The sequence below is a fragment of the Phaethon lepturus genome, unplaced genomic scaffold (assembly GCF_000687285.1).
Source record: "Phaethon lepturus isolate BGI_N335 unplaced genomic scaffold, ASM68728v1 scaffold26864, whole genome shotgun sequence".
NCBI lineage: Eukaryota > Metazoa > Chordata > Aves > Phaethontiformes > Phaethontidae > Phaethon > Phaethon lepturus.
The window spans coordinates 16,998-30,256 of NW_010534527.1; the positions used below are offsets into that span (position 1 = coordinate 16,998).

The 13,259-nt window shown below is 42.3% G+C and overlaps 1 protein-coding gene across 1 annotated transcript in view; it reads right to left on the reverse strand.

The window, feature by feature from the left end:
* The window catches only part of SHC3 (SHC (Src homology 2 domain containing) transforming protein 3), a gene marked incomplete at its 5' end in the record, with an annotated part of 36,564 nt that continues 23,305 nt past the window's right edge, over positions 1-13,259 (reverse strand). The window contains 6 exons of the mRNA XM_010285563.1: positions 1-129; positions 3,627-3,922; positions 6,162-6,356; positions 7,267-7,363; positions 8,358-8,511; positions 9,642-9,768. Coding sequence (XP_010283865.1) covers positions 1-129; positions 3,627-3,922; positions 6,162-6,356; positions 7,267-7,363; positions 8,358-8,511; positions 9,642-9,768 — 998 coding nt within the window. The remainder of the gene's footprint in view (positions 130-3,626; positions 3,923-6,161; positions 6,357-7,266; positions 7,364-8,357; positions 8,512-9,641; positions 9,769-13,259) is intronic.

A 13,259-nucleotide genomic window follows, 5' to 3' on the forward strand; every position in this document is an offset into this window, starting at 1 on the left:
TCAGTGTTTCCTCTCAGCAGGCTGCTGCAGGCAGAGTTCACTCCCAGAAGAAACTATTGGTAAATTATTCTCAAGATGATGATTGATGAGGTGACTTATGCTGTCAAAGACACGATCTTTTGTCCGAACCTTCAAAAAAAGAATGTAAAAAGATAGATTAAAGGGCATAATACTTTCTCCCTTAACTGCACACTAAAATTCTCTAAGAATAAAATGACACAATTAATCATGCTTTAGAGACTGATCCTTCACCATCAAAATCAGTGGAAATTTGGCATTTCTGGAGTTTTCCTTCTGTTTTGTCTCCTACTCCCTCTATTCTCTCCAAAGAGATATTATGCATGCTACCTATGGGCCAGTCTACTACTATTACTGTTTCTGAATAGGTCTGCTTGAAAACTTTCTGTGCAACATTTAGTTTCACTGTAAGTCAGATTCCTAGATAAGATTTTCTTCTTCAAGAGACCACCTGCTTCTTTTAAGTGTTTTCCACCTTTCTGTCCTTCCAGAGATTCCAGAACCCAATTCTTCTCTGTGCGCCTCAGCACCTTAGTGCTTTCCTTAACAAAGACTTTCATCTCCAGGTCCTGGAAAATTCCCTTCCCCAAAAGTGGTAAGAGCCGCGGCTTGGGTTTGCCCCATGCTGCACAGTACACACCTGTGACTTTGAAACTGAAACACTTCGGGGCAAGGAATGTCATTTTTCTAGCCCATTTACCAGCCCTCTGCACCAGCATCCTGCTAAGTAAATTATCACACCCATGATAAGAAGAAACTGATATTGCAAGGTAAAACAGTAAAAAATCAGGACAGGCCAAAAACTAATCTATATTACAAAACAATCTTTATTTAACCACATCTTCACAAAATATTTCCTTCCTATCTTTAAAACGAGTTAGGCACACAGCTTCTACAGGCAGAGCAGAGGTCCTCTCATACGAATGTCATGCTGCAGTAAAGCTTTGTGTTGGGATGGCTCTATACTGCATCAAGCAAAAGCCTGTGAACAGTGTTCTGTAATTTCCTTGAACTTTTCTCAGAAAGAGAGAACGACTTTTATTAAAATCTTCCAAAGCCAGCTTATGCTGTGGTGGGCACCTCGCTTGAAATATTTCAGTCTTCATCATTAAGTTCTAGCAAAACTGCTAGAAACTTATCACAGGATGTCACAGGGTAGAAAAAGAAAGAAACAACTTGGATGGCAAATTATGCTATCTGCTCGATCTGTATGTAGCTGCATCACTGGAAAAAAACGATAGGCTCTCCCAATTTCTGAAACATACTTGCTCGACACATCACTTCCTGTAATTATTCAAAGCAATATTTTCAAAAAGAAAATATATTTTAAAACAGCAATAACCTTCCTTATCTTTATTCAGATTAACACCTTTTCAGTCCATTCAGCTCAGCTGAGAGTTTTCTCACTATAAGCAATACGCTTTGTCATCACCAGAGTTCAAGCCCTAATTCTAAATCCAGCAAAAATCCCACAGTCCCCCATTTTAAGCGTCCCTTACCTGAACAAGAGATTATTGGGTTTTTTTGTCATCTGGATGAGAGCAGAAGCAACTGAACAGTTAACTCTGCTCTGAAAACACACCCTTAAAAGAGCTGTAACGTGTCAGTGGGTAATTGTGTGTGAAATGAATTTTCAGGCCCGCCTTTGTGTGAATCGGTTTTTACAAAATAATCACGCCAAGGCCATGCAGAAGAAATGCACGCCGCTGGCACGCTGCTGCGCCTGGCCACGCACTGGCGTGGTAGTGACAATTCTCTGCTCTGACATGTCTCCGATCGGGCTTCTCAGGAGCTGTGTCAGGATCCCACAAATCCTGACACAGCACAGCTATACCCACATACAGCCGCAGAAAAGCTGTTGTTATCAATTGTTGTAATCAATTCTGTCATTCTGTGATCAAGCAGTGCCTCCGGAGCGAGGAGCATCAGAGCCATTCAGGCCATGATGGCGCATCACAAGTAGGCTGAGGGAGGGGATAGGCACAGAGAGCAAGCAGGTCCCTACGCAAGGAGGTCAGCAAATTACAGAATCACAGAATCATTAAGGTTGGAAAAGACCTTTAAGATCATTAAATCCAACCATTAACCCAACGTCACCATGCCCACTAAACCACGTCCTGAAGCACCACATTCACAGGTTTTTTGAATACCTCCAGTGATGGTGTCTCCACCACCTCCCTGGGCAGCCTGTTCCAATGCTTGACCACCCTCTCGGTGAAGAAATTTTTCCTAATATCCAACCTAAACCTCCCCTGGCACAACTTGAGGCCATTTCCTCTCGTCCTATCACTAATTACTTGGGAGAAGAGACCAACACCCACCTCACCACAACCCCCTTTCAGGTAGTTGTAGAGAGCGATAAGGTCTCCCCTCAGCCTCCTCTTCTCCAGACTGAGCAACCCCAGTTCCCTCAGCCGCACCTCATAAGACTTGTGCTCCAGACCCCTCACCAGCTTTGTTGCCCTAATTAGAGGCAGCGCAGAAAAGATGGGGGGCCTCTGTCCTCTGCCTACCGGAGAAAAATGACCTGGGCATCGTCGCAAGGCCGGAGTACTCCATGCCAGTGGGCAGAGCAGCAGAGCTCCCAGGGCGGAACATGGCATCTGCCGCGTCACACGGCAGCGTTTTCCTCGCAGAGGCCTGTGACGGTTATTTGTGGGTTTATGCTGTAGGGAGAATTAGGGGCCCCTGCTGCAGGAGTCGGAAAACTGATGGCAAAACTTTAGCGAAGGAGGCTGGCCCCCCGCCAAGAGGTGTAGGGCCGGTTCCCCCTGCGGTGCCTCGCTCACGCCCAGGACTGGCCAGTTCGCACCTAAAAGGTGCAAAACCATTCCTTGGCTGCCCTCATGCGGCAAATGTCATGACAACAAGTACCACGGGCACCCCTCGCTGCAACAGGCCCGGCGGGGCCGGCACCGTTCGGCTGGTCTGCTGCAAGTGTCTCAGGTGGAACGGATGCCAGCAGGCCAGCTCCTTCGCAGGAGTTTCTCCTTGACTTTGGGGCTTGTCATCTAGCGTTGTCCTTCACAGAGGAAGAGGAGTTGCCCACTCTTGGCTCGCAAGACCCAAGAATAAAACGCGTGGCAATGCTTTCATGCTCTCAGATGAGACTTAAGCCCCCCCAGAAGCAGGACAAGACAGCTGCAGAAAACTGGAGCTCCCTTGCCCTCTCCATCACGCTGCTGGGAGGGTCCCCAGAGGGCCTGGTCCATATCCTGGCTGATAGAAATGTCCTGTGGAAATTGCAGGCAGACAGGCTGGGGAAGCACGCACAACACCCCACCAGTTTTTCTGGCACAGCCACCAGCAGCTTCTCAGAGGAAGGCTAAAGAAGTGGCTTAGATGCACTTTTGACTAAGACTGTACTGCAGTGGCCAAAGCTTGACCTTGCTGGAGAATCAGGTCCCTAAGGCTCCTGCAACGTGCAGAAATCACACAGTGGGTCTTCTGCTAGGCATCAGGGAGAGAATTAGAGATGTGATGGCATGTTAGAGATGTCAGGCTGCACTTATGATCCGTTGTGAATAAGCTGTAAATAAGATTAACCAGATTTAGAGAGCATGTGTAGAGACAGAGACCTCCTGTATTACTCAGGAGTCAGCACTTACAGTTCCTTCTGGGTCCACCAGAAGAAGATGCTTGGCTTGTCCGTTGTGCATGCCTGTCAGCACATAGGAGCCAGGATTCGTGGTACTCTTCCTCACAAGGAAGTCTCCACATTTCTGTAACAGCTGTTCTGCTTCTTTCCTGCTCATCTCTCCTTGATACCATGGCTCTGTACTCAGCTGTTTGGCTACAGTCCAGTCAGCTGCTCTGGATAAAAGAGGACTGGTGCATCCAGTGGAGGTGGATTTCCTCAGCGCAGCCTCAGACGTTTGGGTCTTGAGGGCATCTTCAAATGGTTCTTGTTGTGGAAATAGAAAGAAAGGCAAGATCATTCACAGGTAAATCACGTTACAAAATGGTGATATTCAGTCATTTTTAATAGGATTTATTTTGTGTTGTAGCCACTTCCTTTTATCTTTATGAAAAAAATGAGGGAAGATGTACTGTTGGCCTACCGATTTATGGATTATATTAAGACCGAGGAGTGTAATATGTTAAAAATGCATGTATGTTGTGCACAGAAAGATGCTGATAAAAATGAGAGTGAACCTTGGCAGGAGCTTTTGAAAGGTACTGATTTTATTTCAGTAATGGCTATTGTCAACAGTTGCATTTATATGCCCTGGTACCAGGCAGAGCTCTCCTTTTGTCTTGCCAGGTATGTCAGACAGTTTCATTTCAAATAAATTGCATAATATGGGCAGCCAATGTCATTATACTTATATTTGGTCTCTCTTCAAGAAACATATTCATTTAAAAATTTTCCATTACTTAGTCTCCAGGCCAAGGGTATGTCTAGAAGGGATCAGTCGCCCTTACCACTCAGCCTACCCCTAACCTCCACTTAGGGAGAGGACTTTGCAACGTAGACACAGGCTAACACCTTTACCATGATTTACCTAGCTGAAATCATCCTCATGGAAGCATCTTTTAAACCTCAGCTAAATCCTGAACTCAGTGTTACTTTCTGTAGAGTGGAATGGAAAGATGTGTCATTACAGATCCCAATAGTCTTACAGAAATAGTAAATAGGTCAGTGCATGCTTCATTACACGCTGTACTGACCTATCGGAAGCTATTTTCCCTTGCAAGACCTTCATCCGGCCAACTAGTGCATATTAAAAAGAGATACTGTTCTATGCCCACTAGACTTACTAAAGGATATCTGCAGAGCAGTACCGTGAAGCAATACACCAGCTCTAAATAGACTGCTCAGATGCGAGGAGTATGTAGCCATGTTTGCATGGGCCCACGAGGAAACTAATTTAGCTCAGAGAAATAGGGTAAATACTGTGTTGTCACAGCTTATTAATACCTCAGCTAATTCTTAAAAGCAGCTTATATATGTCTTCACTACATTGCAGTCTGCACTAAGCTCAGCACACGTTTAGCTTGACAAACCACTAACTTAGGGCTAGTTTACACATTTTCTAATACTACTTTTCTCTGACGATGCAATAGTTAATAAAAATTAAGGAGGGCTGGAAGATGAGAAATCAGTTTTCCCTATTTTTAGGAAAATAATGTGTATAAAATTGAGGTTAAGCATGTGCATGTTTTAAGGGCACAGCACATTAGAAAACAAAGTTAACATCCCTGACTTCAGACAGATGACTTTTCTCATTTCAGATCTATATTCATAGATAGATACTCTCCCAACTTTCTTCCCTCCCCTTTTCTTTTAATCCAAAATCTCCCTGCAGAAATGAAGTCATATCTCAGCAAAAACATGCCAGGAAGACAGTTTTATGTATACTGAGATAACAGAAATCTAGATATGTTATTTTACAAATAACATATAAGCACCAACTGCTTTGTCTCACTGCCTTTTAATTATGTGAACTGAATTAAACAAATCATGTGCCAGCAATTGATTGGAGGTAGGAAGAGTGGAAAAATACAGATAATGTTCTGTGCATCAAACCGCTTTCCCCATATTTCTTGTTAAGTATTCCTTCAAGGCTGAAAACAATGCGCATTGGTAGCACCAACATCAAATTATGACTGTTGCTTAAACCATTGTTTTATGGCTATGATTCTGATTTTGGAAAAGCTGACTTCAAAGTTGGAATAGATAGCTAGATAGAATAGTAGGCCTATCCAGAGCAAGGGGTAATTCAGCCATTTAATTTCCCTACCAGCTTCTTTGTTGTGTAAGATTTTTGTAGTATGCATTGACTTCCTAGTAACATACTCACAGGACAGGCTGGAGCTAATTCTGCAGCCATTCACTCCTTCACTTTCCTGCATGACAAGCCTCCTGATTTATTTTCCTTCTGATGTAATTGCCTGTGATGCTAAGGATAACATAAACCACAACTCAGCTTAACTCAGATATAATATAAACTAGCTTCAAGTTTTTGGCCACCCTTATTTTAACTCAGTCTGATATGAAAACCCCAAGAATTCTAGAATTCACCCTAACTCCACCAGGAAAACTAAAATTTGGAGAATATTTAAATTATTTTTATACAGAACTAATGTAAAAACATATTGGGTCACTTGTTGGAAAGGGAGTGAACAGGAAGGGAACTCACTCATGTCAAACAAATCCTTTCCTGGGCTGCTCTCTTTGGTATCATCTGCTGTTCCACTGAAGGTACTTTCAGCATCTGCTTGAAGTGCCAATAGAGCTTCTGTATTTATATGCTGGGTGTTTACATATGTTGGCATCTCTGCTGTTGGGGTTACTTGTGATTTCCCTTCTGGCATACTACAAATATCCAGAGATCCTAGAAAATTCAAGATTTTTTTTCTGCTTTTTGTATTTGACAGAATAGTGTTGTTATAATGACCAAATAACATCACACTCCATCACCACAGGTTTAAAAATCCCTGGCATTGGAGATGTAAAGTCGATAATGGCAGGATCTAGTAGGAAAAAAAGCTGATGAATGGATACAGGACTCTGTTTCAATGAAGGCTGGAGGGGGTATTATTCAGGAGGAAAGGAAACATTTCCAAATAAAGACTGTCAGTTTCAAAACTGATACTCATCTGAGGAGTCATGAGAGGAGGAAATGGAATAAAATCCTCAAATCTGTACAGATTAACAAACAGATAACATATCCTGGCATTTGAAAAGAAAGTATCCCCAGAAACACATTAAAGCTGTAACATAAAGGTGGATGGGGTGAAATTTCACACGTAAGTTTCGATATGATTTTCTTAAAATTAATAGAAAAAAACCAAAAAGAATATTATGTATTATTTGTTATTTGTGGAGCAGAGATCATGTGCAAACACATACATTGCTCCACATTTTAAAAAAAATTGTGACTTTAGGCACTTCCTTTGGAAACTCCATCTTGCATAACGTAGTGGGTCAGATTTTCAGAACAGATCATGCAGCCTGTCTTTAAATACCACAGGGTTTTAAGACACGGCAAGGTAGATAGCTTAAGATTTGGGGCAACTCTATTTATTAACTGCTTTGCAAAAGATAAGATTTTATGAAGGTGTGCATTTAATAATTTGTCTAGAGGTAATTATCAAGCACTTTTCACTGGTATCAACACTAAAATTCAGACAAAGGGAATCTATCAACAACGTGCAGTTCATTGCTTTGAGGCATCAGGCTTTCACATGCTTTGCCCACCCAAGACCTCCTGCAGTATTACAGCTAAAACTAGCAAAACTCACCTTGCTTAACAGGCCCACGATGCCAGTCTTCATTGAATTTGTCTCCTAAGTGACGACTTTGGTAATAGGTTTGCTCTCCTCCCACTCCTGCTGCAGACTAGAATGGACACATGTGCAAAGAAATTTTCAATTACCTTTAAAATGCTCAGATATATTGTGAGTGGCTCTGACAATTTCCTTGGCTCTATTCTGTGTACTCCCACTCTTCATTTCCGATTCATCATGGTGTCAGAATATATATCTCACAAATGCATTTGTGGAGGAGTAAGATATTACCGGTGACCTTCATGTAAACTTCCCTGCTTCTTGCTTTTATTAACCCCCGCAGTCCCAAATGATGCATCATCTCCTCCAGGACATTTGTCTTCACATAGCGAGTCCTGACAAACCCTGCCTGGGAAAAGCAGTCCCCAGAAACACACACCTGGGACCAGAAGACACCCCCAGCACGCTCCAAAGCATGAGCTGAAAGACTCATGTTGGTACCAGGGCATGCACTCGGGTACTGAAGGGAGGGCACTGCCTACAGACAAGGTTGCTCTAGATTTAAGCACAATAGTGCTGGATCTGAAAACTCCTCTTAGGTGGCTACATTGATACTGCAGTCAAACTTCAAAGAGCAATGCTGGTAGAAATATCCAAGCTGACCTCAGTTCAATGTGAGGTGGAAAACTTACCTAGAAATGTGGCTGGATACTGATTGCTGCTGAGTTATTAACATAATAAACTGTTAGTAATGACTGAACAAGATTGTTGTAACAGTTCTGCATCACATCTTTCACAGTTAGCGTGCACTATTTGATACGCTCTGAAGCAGACATGGTTTCTACAAATGTAATAACCCTCAGCGGATTTCTTTTCCTTGAACCTGTGTAACCTTTTAACACCATGAAGAGCTCACCTATTTTTGTTTGTTCTGAACCTGCCTCATTTGTTGCCCCTTAGATCTTCAATGTCCATTCAAAAGGAAACTGTCCACATATGAAGGGCTGTGAGGTATAAAGGGTCCCAATGTATCCATCTTAAAATACTCATGTTTTTTTGAAATGTTGGATCCATCAGCAGGAGGGCAGAGATGCAGTTGCACTGACCTGAGCTGTATCTGCAGCAGTAGGAGGTCTTGCCTTGAGCCTGGCATCAATGAAGCCACCGGGGGGGGGCATTTTATTTGGGATGTTGTTGTAATAGAGATGTTCTGTTGCCTCGTTATCTTCTTCCATCCATGGCTCATCAAAACTCTGCATCCTGTAAGAAAGTGAGTGCTTTGTTTTGCCACTTGCTTGCAAAGCACTTACAGATACTTGTAGCCTGTTAAGACTGCATGTCTGGGGATCAGTATTGCATATCATTTTGACAATTCAGCTACCATTATAAGTCAGGAAGCAATGACGGATCACACAGCAGACCATTTCTGTCTAGACAGACTTGATCTAAACCTCCTTTGCAATGGATGAAATTCTTTATGCTGAGTAAAGGATGTTTTTACTTAGCTATAAAGGCCAGCATAAACTGCATTAGCAAACAGTTTTATTTAACCCTACAGTAGCATATTTAATATTATTACTTGATTGATTGACTAAGCCCTAAAACTTTGTCTTATGGCTGCCCTATCACCAGTATAAATCTGGAAGAACTTCACAAAGTCAAGAGAATGGATCTGTGGTTTCAGTCTACATTTGACAGTCATTTACACAAGTCTAAAGTGAGTACAGAATACTTCCAGATTAGGATAGTAGCATTTTATATTCACTATACACCCATTTTACTCTGATATAAGAGATTACACAGGGTACCAGCTCACTGGGATTTACACTAACGTTAGCAAGCATATAGCAATCCATGTCAAAAACACAGCTTGCCAAAGAAAACAGAATTCTATATCCCAACCTTTTAAACATATACAAGCAGACAGATTTTGTATCCTCCAGAAAGAAATGCAGCCAAAGCCTCTGTACAATACATCACCCTCCTAAAAACTGCACTCTGGACAATATCAGAAACAGTGAAACAACACTAGCCATTTTGGAAGCCCAGCAACTGCAGCTTACTTCATCTCAACGGACAGAGCTGCTATGACAGTAGCAACAATGAGGAAATGCCACAAATAACATCCATGCTTGGCCATCCAACTCAGTGTACTAACTACAAAAGAAAATGCATGATTATTTCAGTAATTTCACTGTGAAATCCATATTTAACCCATTCTTTTAAAATTACTGTTATCCTTTCACATTCATTAGGCAAAACCTGCTTTGCTAATGCAGCAGAAATCTCTTCTTAAAGTCTGTCTCCAGCAACATTATCCACAGCACATTTTATTAAGTGAATAGAAAGTTAAAGAAGATCCTTTAGCAGTCTTCTGCAATCGTACTCACCTATCATGGAAAGTAGGTAACTTAGAGGGGCATCGCAAGTATTGCTTAAATCGAAGCTCAAATGCTTGCCCTATGGTGCTGATGACATCCTGGGCCAGGCCATCACAGCATTCCAGTATATGACAAGCTAAATGAAAAAGATTTGACACATGCACATGCAAATCATTGTTTATGTTATGGTGGGATGCAGTGACCTATGACAAAATACCTTCACATCAGGCATAGTTGCCCTATTCATGGTGTGCACATTTCAATAAAAACCAAATCTGGCACAGTGAATTTCAGGCAATGTGGTCTTTTTAAAGGTTAAGTAAAATTGCTTTGGTGTGTTACTGCAATAGGCGAGACCAGAAATCAGTTCCACAATCTTAACAAGTCCATAAAGACGGGAAATCTCATAAAATTTCACTTGTTATTACCTGAACGCAATAAATTATATAAGAATTCTGAGATTTAAGTTGAAATTCTAAAAATATTGGTAGATGGTAACAACAAAAAAGGCTTTCTTTGCTTTCCTCAGTTTTATCCCCACTTCACTTTCATGCCTAATCACCCCAAGTTTGCAAGCTGTTCAATTCCTTTGAGTTTCCAGAATTTCCCAGGCTGAGGGAGGAGCAGTAACTAGCATACTTCCTAGATACTTCCTAGATCCTGGGCCCTGACCTGGTTCCAGTAATACAGAGGCTGCTACCTTTTCCTTCTGGTCTGTATGGAGAAACTCTTAGCAAACTGCAGGATCACTGGAAGCAAAGAGCCAGGACCCCAGTTATTGCTTTAACTAAAATTATATCACACAAATGTCAGGAACAACCCTTATTTCTAGGACATTGGCATCCAAACCATTTGATTCCACTGAGCTGGACACTGCGCATATACTAAAATGCAGGTTTTCAATTGAAGAATTCATATTCAGGTTATTAAATCAGTCAAGGGCAATAGAAATTAGGAACTTTGAACAAGGTCCCACTGTAATGCAGCAGGACTTGGAAAAGAACCAGAGTTTCAAATCTAACCCAGGCTCTAGCCAGTAGACCATAGGCTTGTCCAGCACTGAATATGTAAAATGAACTTGTCTGAGCCTTTCTGAATATCACAGAGGTGTTGTTCATTTCGATCTTCCAGCTCTTAACACCCATCTACGTTTCTGCAGTGTTAGGTGAATTCCTCACAAGTTCGCCTATTTCTGTTGTCACATAAGATGACACTTGCAAGCCGCGCTCTGATTTAAAACTGGGATGGGTTTGGCTGCTCAGATAGCTGATAAAGGTTTCTCAGTCTCCCGTAGGAAGAGAGCTTGTGTTGCCAGCCTCCCTCCTTACCGTCCCCACCACAGGGATTCAGAGAGGGCACACGGGGAGTGCTGAAGTTAACCGGGGACCTGGCTCTGTGCAATGACTTCTCAGAGGCTGATCTGCTAGACAGATTTCTGAGGAGGCCCGTAACCCTGCAGTTATGCAGGTATGGAATCACCAGGGCTGTCTCTCCCTCAGCAGCAGCAGCACCTCACAGCACGAGATGGCACCAGTCACAGTGCTGCCCCGCTAAACAGATCCAGTGATGCTCTCTTCTCACCTTACAGCATCTGCTGTGCCCACCAGCACACTGAGGCAACGCCTGATTCAGGGGAAATGCCCTTAGCTGCATGTTGAAAGTGGATTCAGCAGCCAAAACCAGGACCTCCATGTGTTCAAGGACAGAGGTAGACGTCCCTGGCTAGCAGCAGGCTATTTGCTGTTTATCCCCTCCACACCATTGCTGGTGGCAGTGAACAATCAGCCCCCAGATAAGGTGCTGGACTTATCCCCATGGACATGAACCCAAAGTAGTTAGGCCAAGCAAAGCTATAATTTTTGCACTCTATAACTAGAGTGGGAATTTAAAGAGGCTACATTGCTCACTGCTAAACCTGTCTGGAGCTGAAATGAAGCATGAGTCATTAAGTAGTTTCAGTAGGTGACATAACAAGTAACCTGTTTCCTTGGATACGTGAATGGACTTTCAGCAGGTAGGAGGTGTGCTTCTTGTAAAAGGATGAGAAGGTTTGGCTCACACAGAGATGATTTCTTGTGAATGTTACAATGAAAGACAGGCAGCCTTTAGCTTGCTAGATCCAGAATATAAAGCATGAAGACAGCTTTTCCATCCTGGGAAAGAAATGATTCTAATATGCAAGTGAAAGCTATACTATACTGACACAACATCAGTGCTAGTGTCAGCAAGAGCAGCAGTAACATTTTTACTAGACACAGAAGTAAATTGAAACTCACTTCTAAAGTAATTTGGACACAAATAACACTAAGACTGACAGAATGGCCAGTGATGGTAAAAGACGGCAATCCAGATCCCTTGGTAAACTAGACCTTTTAAAAAAACGTGTTTTAATACTGGTCACATACATACAAAATCACTGATCTGCAAACACTGTTGTACACATACAACTGGGGAAAGCTCCCATGGAAAGCTGTAACACAGAAGGATTAGAAGTCACAGTGTGAAAAAATTTCACGTGAGATAACAGTGCTTCACTGCAGCAAAAAAGGGCTTATGCAAAACTGGCTAATGACAAGGACAAAAGCAAGGAAGAATAGGAAGGTGCAGCCTCAGTTATAGATTGCTGACATTAACACTAGGTTATGCCAAACAATAACAGGTATCATCTACCTTTTTAAAACAATGCAGAAAAATGAAAGAAGGAGAAACAAATTATCTGATGGATGGAGGACGTGCACTGCAGCTGGAGACCTACGTAGTTCACTCTGTCAAACTTTTCCTAAAGAAAACTGAGAAATTGGTTGAGCTAAATACACCACAGGAAGACAACACCAGGTGCTTAGATGACTCCTCAATCTAGGATAGACTAGCTCAAGAAGGAACAGTGGCAGGAAGCTAAGGCTAAACTTATATCTAAGGAGCATAGTCCATGAAAGGGTTTTTATATAAAATCCACTCACACAGGAACAAAAAACAGAGCACAGGGCTCCTCCAAACCCTACAGTGCAAATGCCTGGTCTGCGATGCTGGTCCATTACGTTGCCACTGAGATCTCTCAGTACAACTAAAGCAGTCTCCAGTTTGGCAGAAAGGTACTGCTAAAGCAGGTACGGTGGAGAGCAGCTCTGCACAATACAGCCTACAGCCTGATGCCGGAGCCTTTCTAATGGGGGACACATGATGCTGGAACATAACAAGCACGGCAAAGAACTGGACTACCTCCCTACCTCCCACCCCTGTAAGTTTTCTAGGTGTTTCACTAATATTCAGCATATTAGTATGTTTAGTTCAGATATTATTTATGAGCTAATGCTCTCAAGTCTGGACATGTCTGCACATGGACACAACAGATTGTTGAGGTATCTAAGATAAATAAAGGTGACAAAACATGGCAGCTATTGAATTAGTTGTGCCCATGGTAAGGTGGCAGCTCAGGGTTTGCAGGGTTGGCATTTTGGAGTTAAAGCGCCTGAATTCTGCAGAAATCCTGTTGGAAGTGCTTGAGTCTTTTTTTGGAGCTAGTCTTTTTTTCTCTATGAATCTATGAATAATAAATAGATTCTCAGGTACATTATACAATACCTTGTACCTAGAATTAAGACCTAGTGATGCTTTCTGCATTACAAG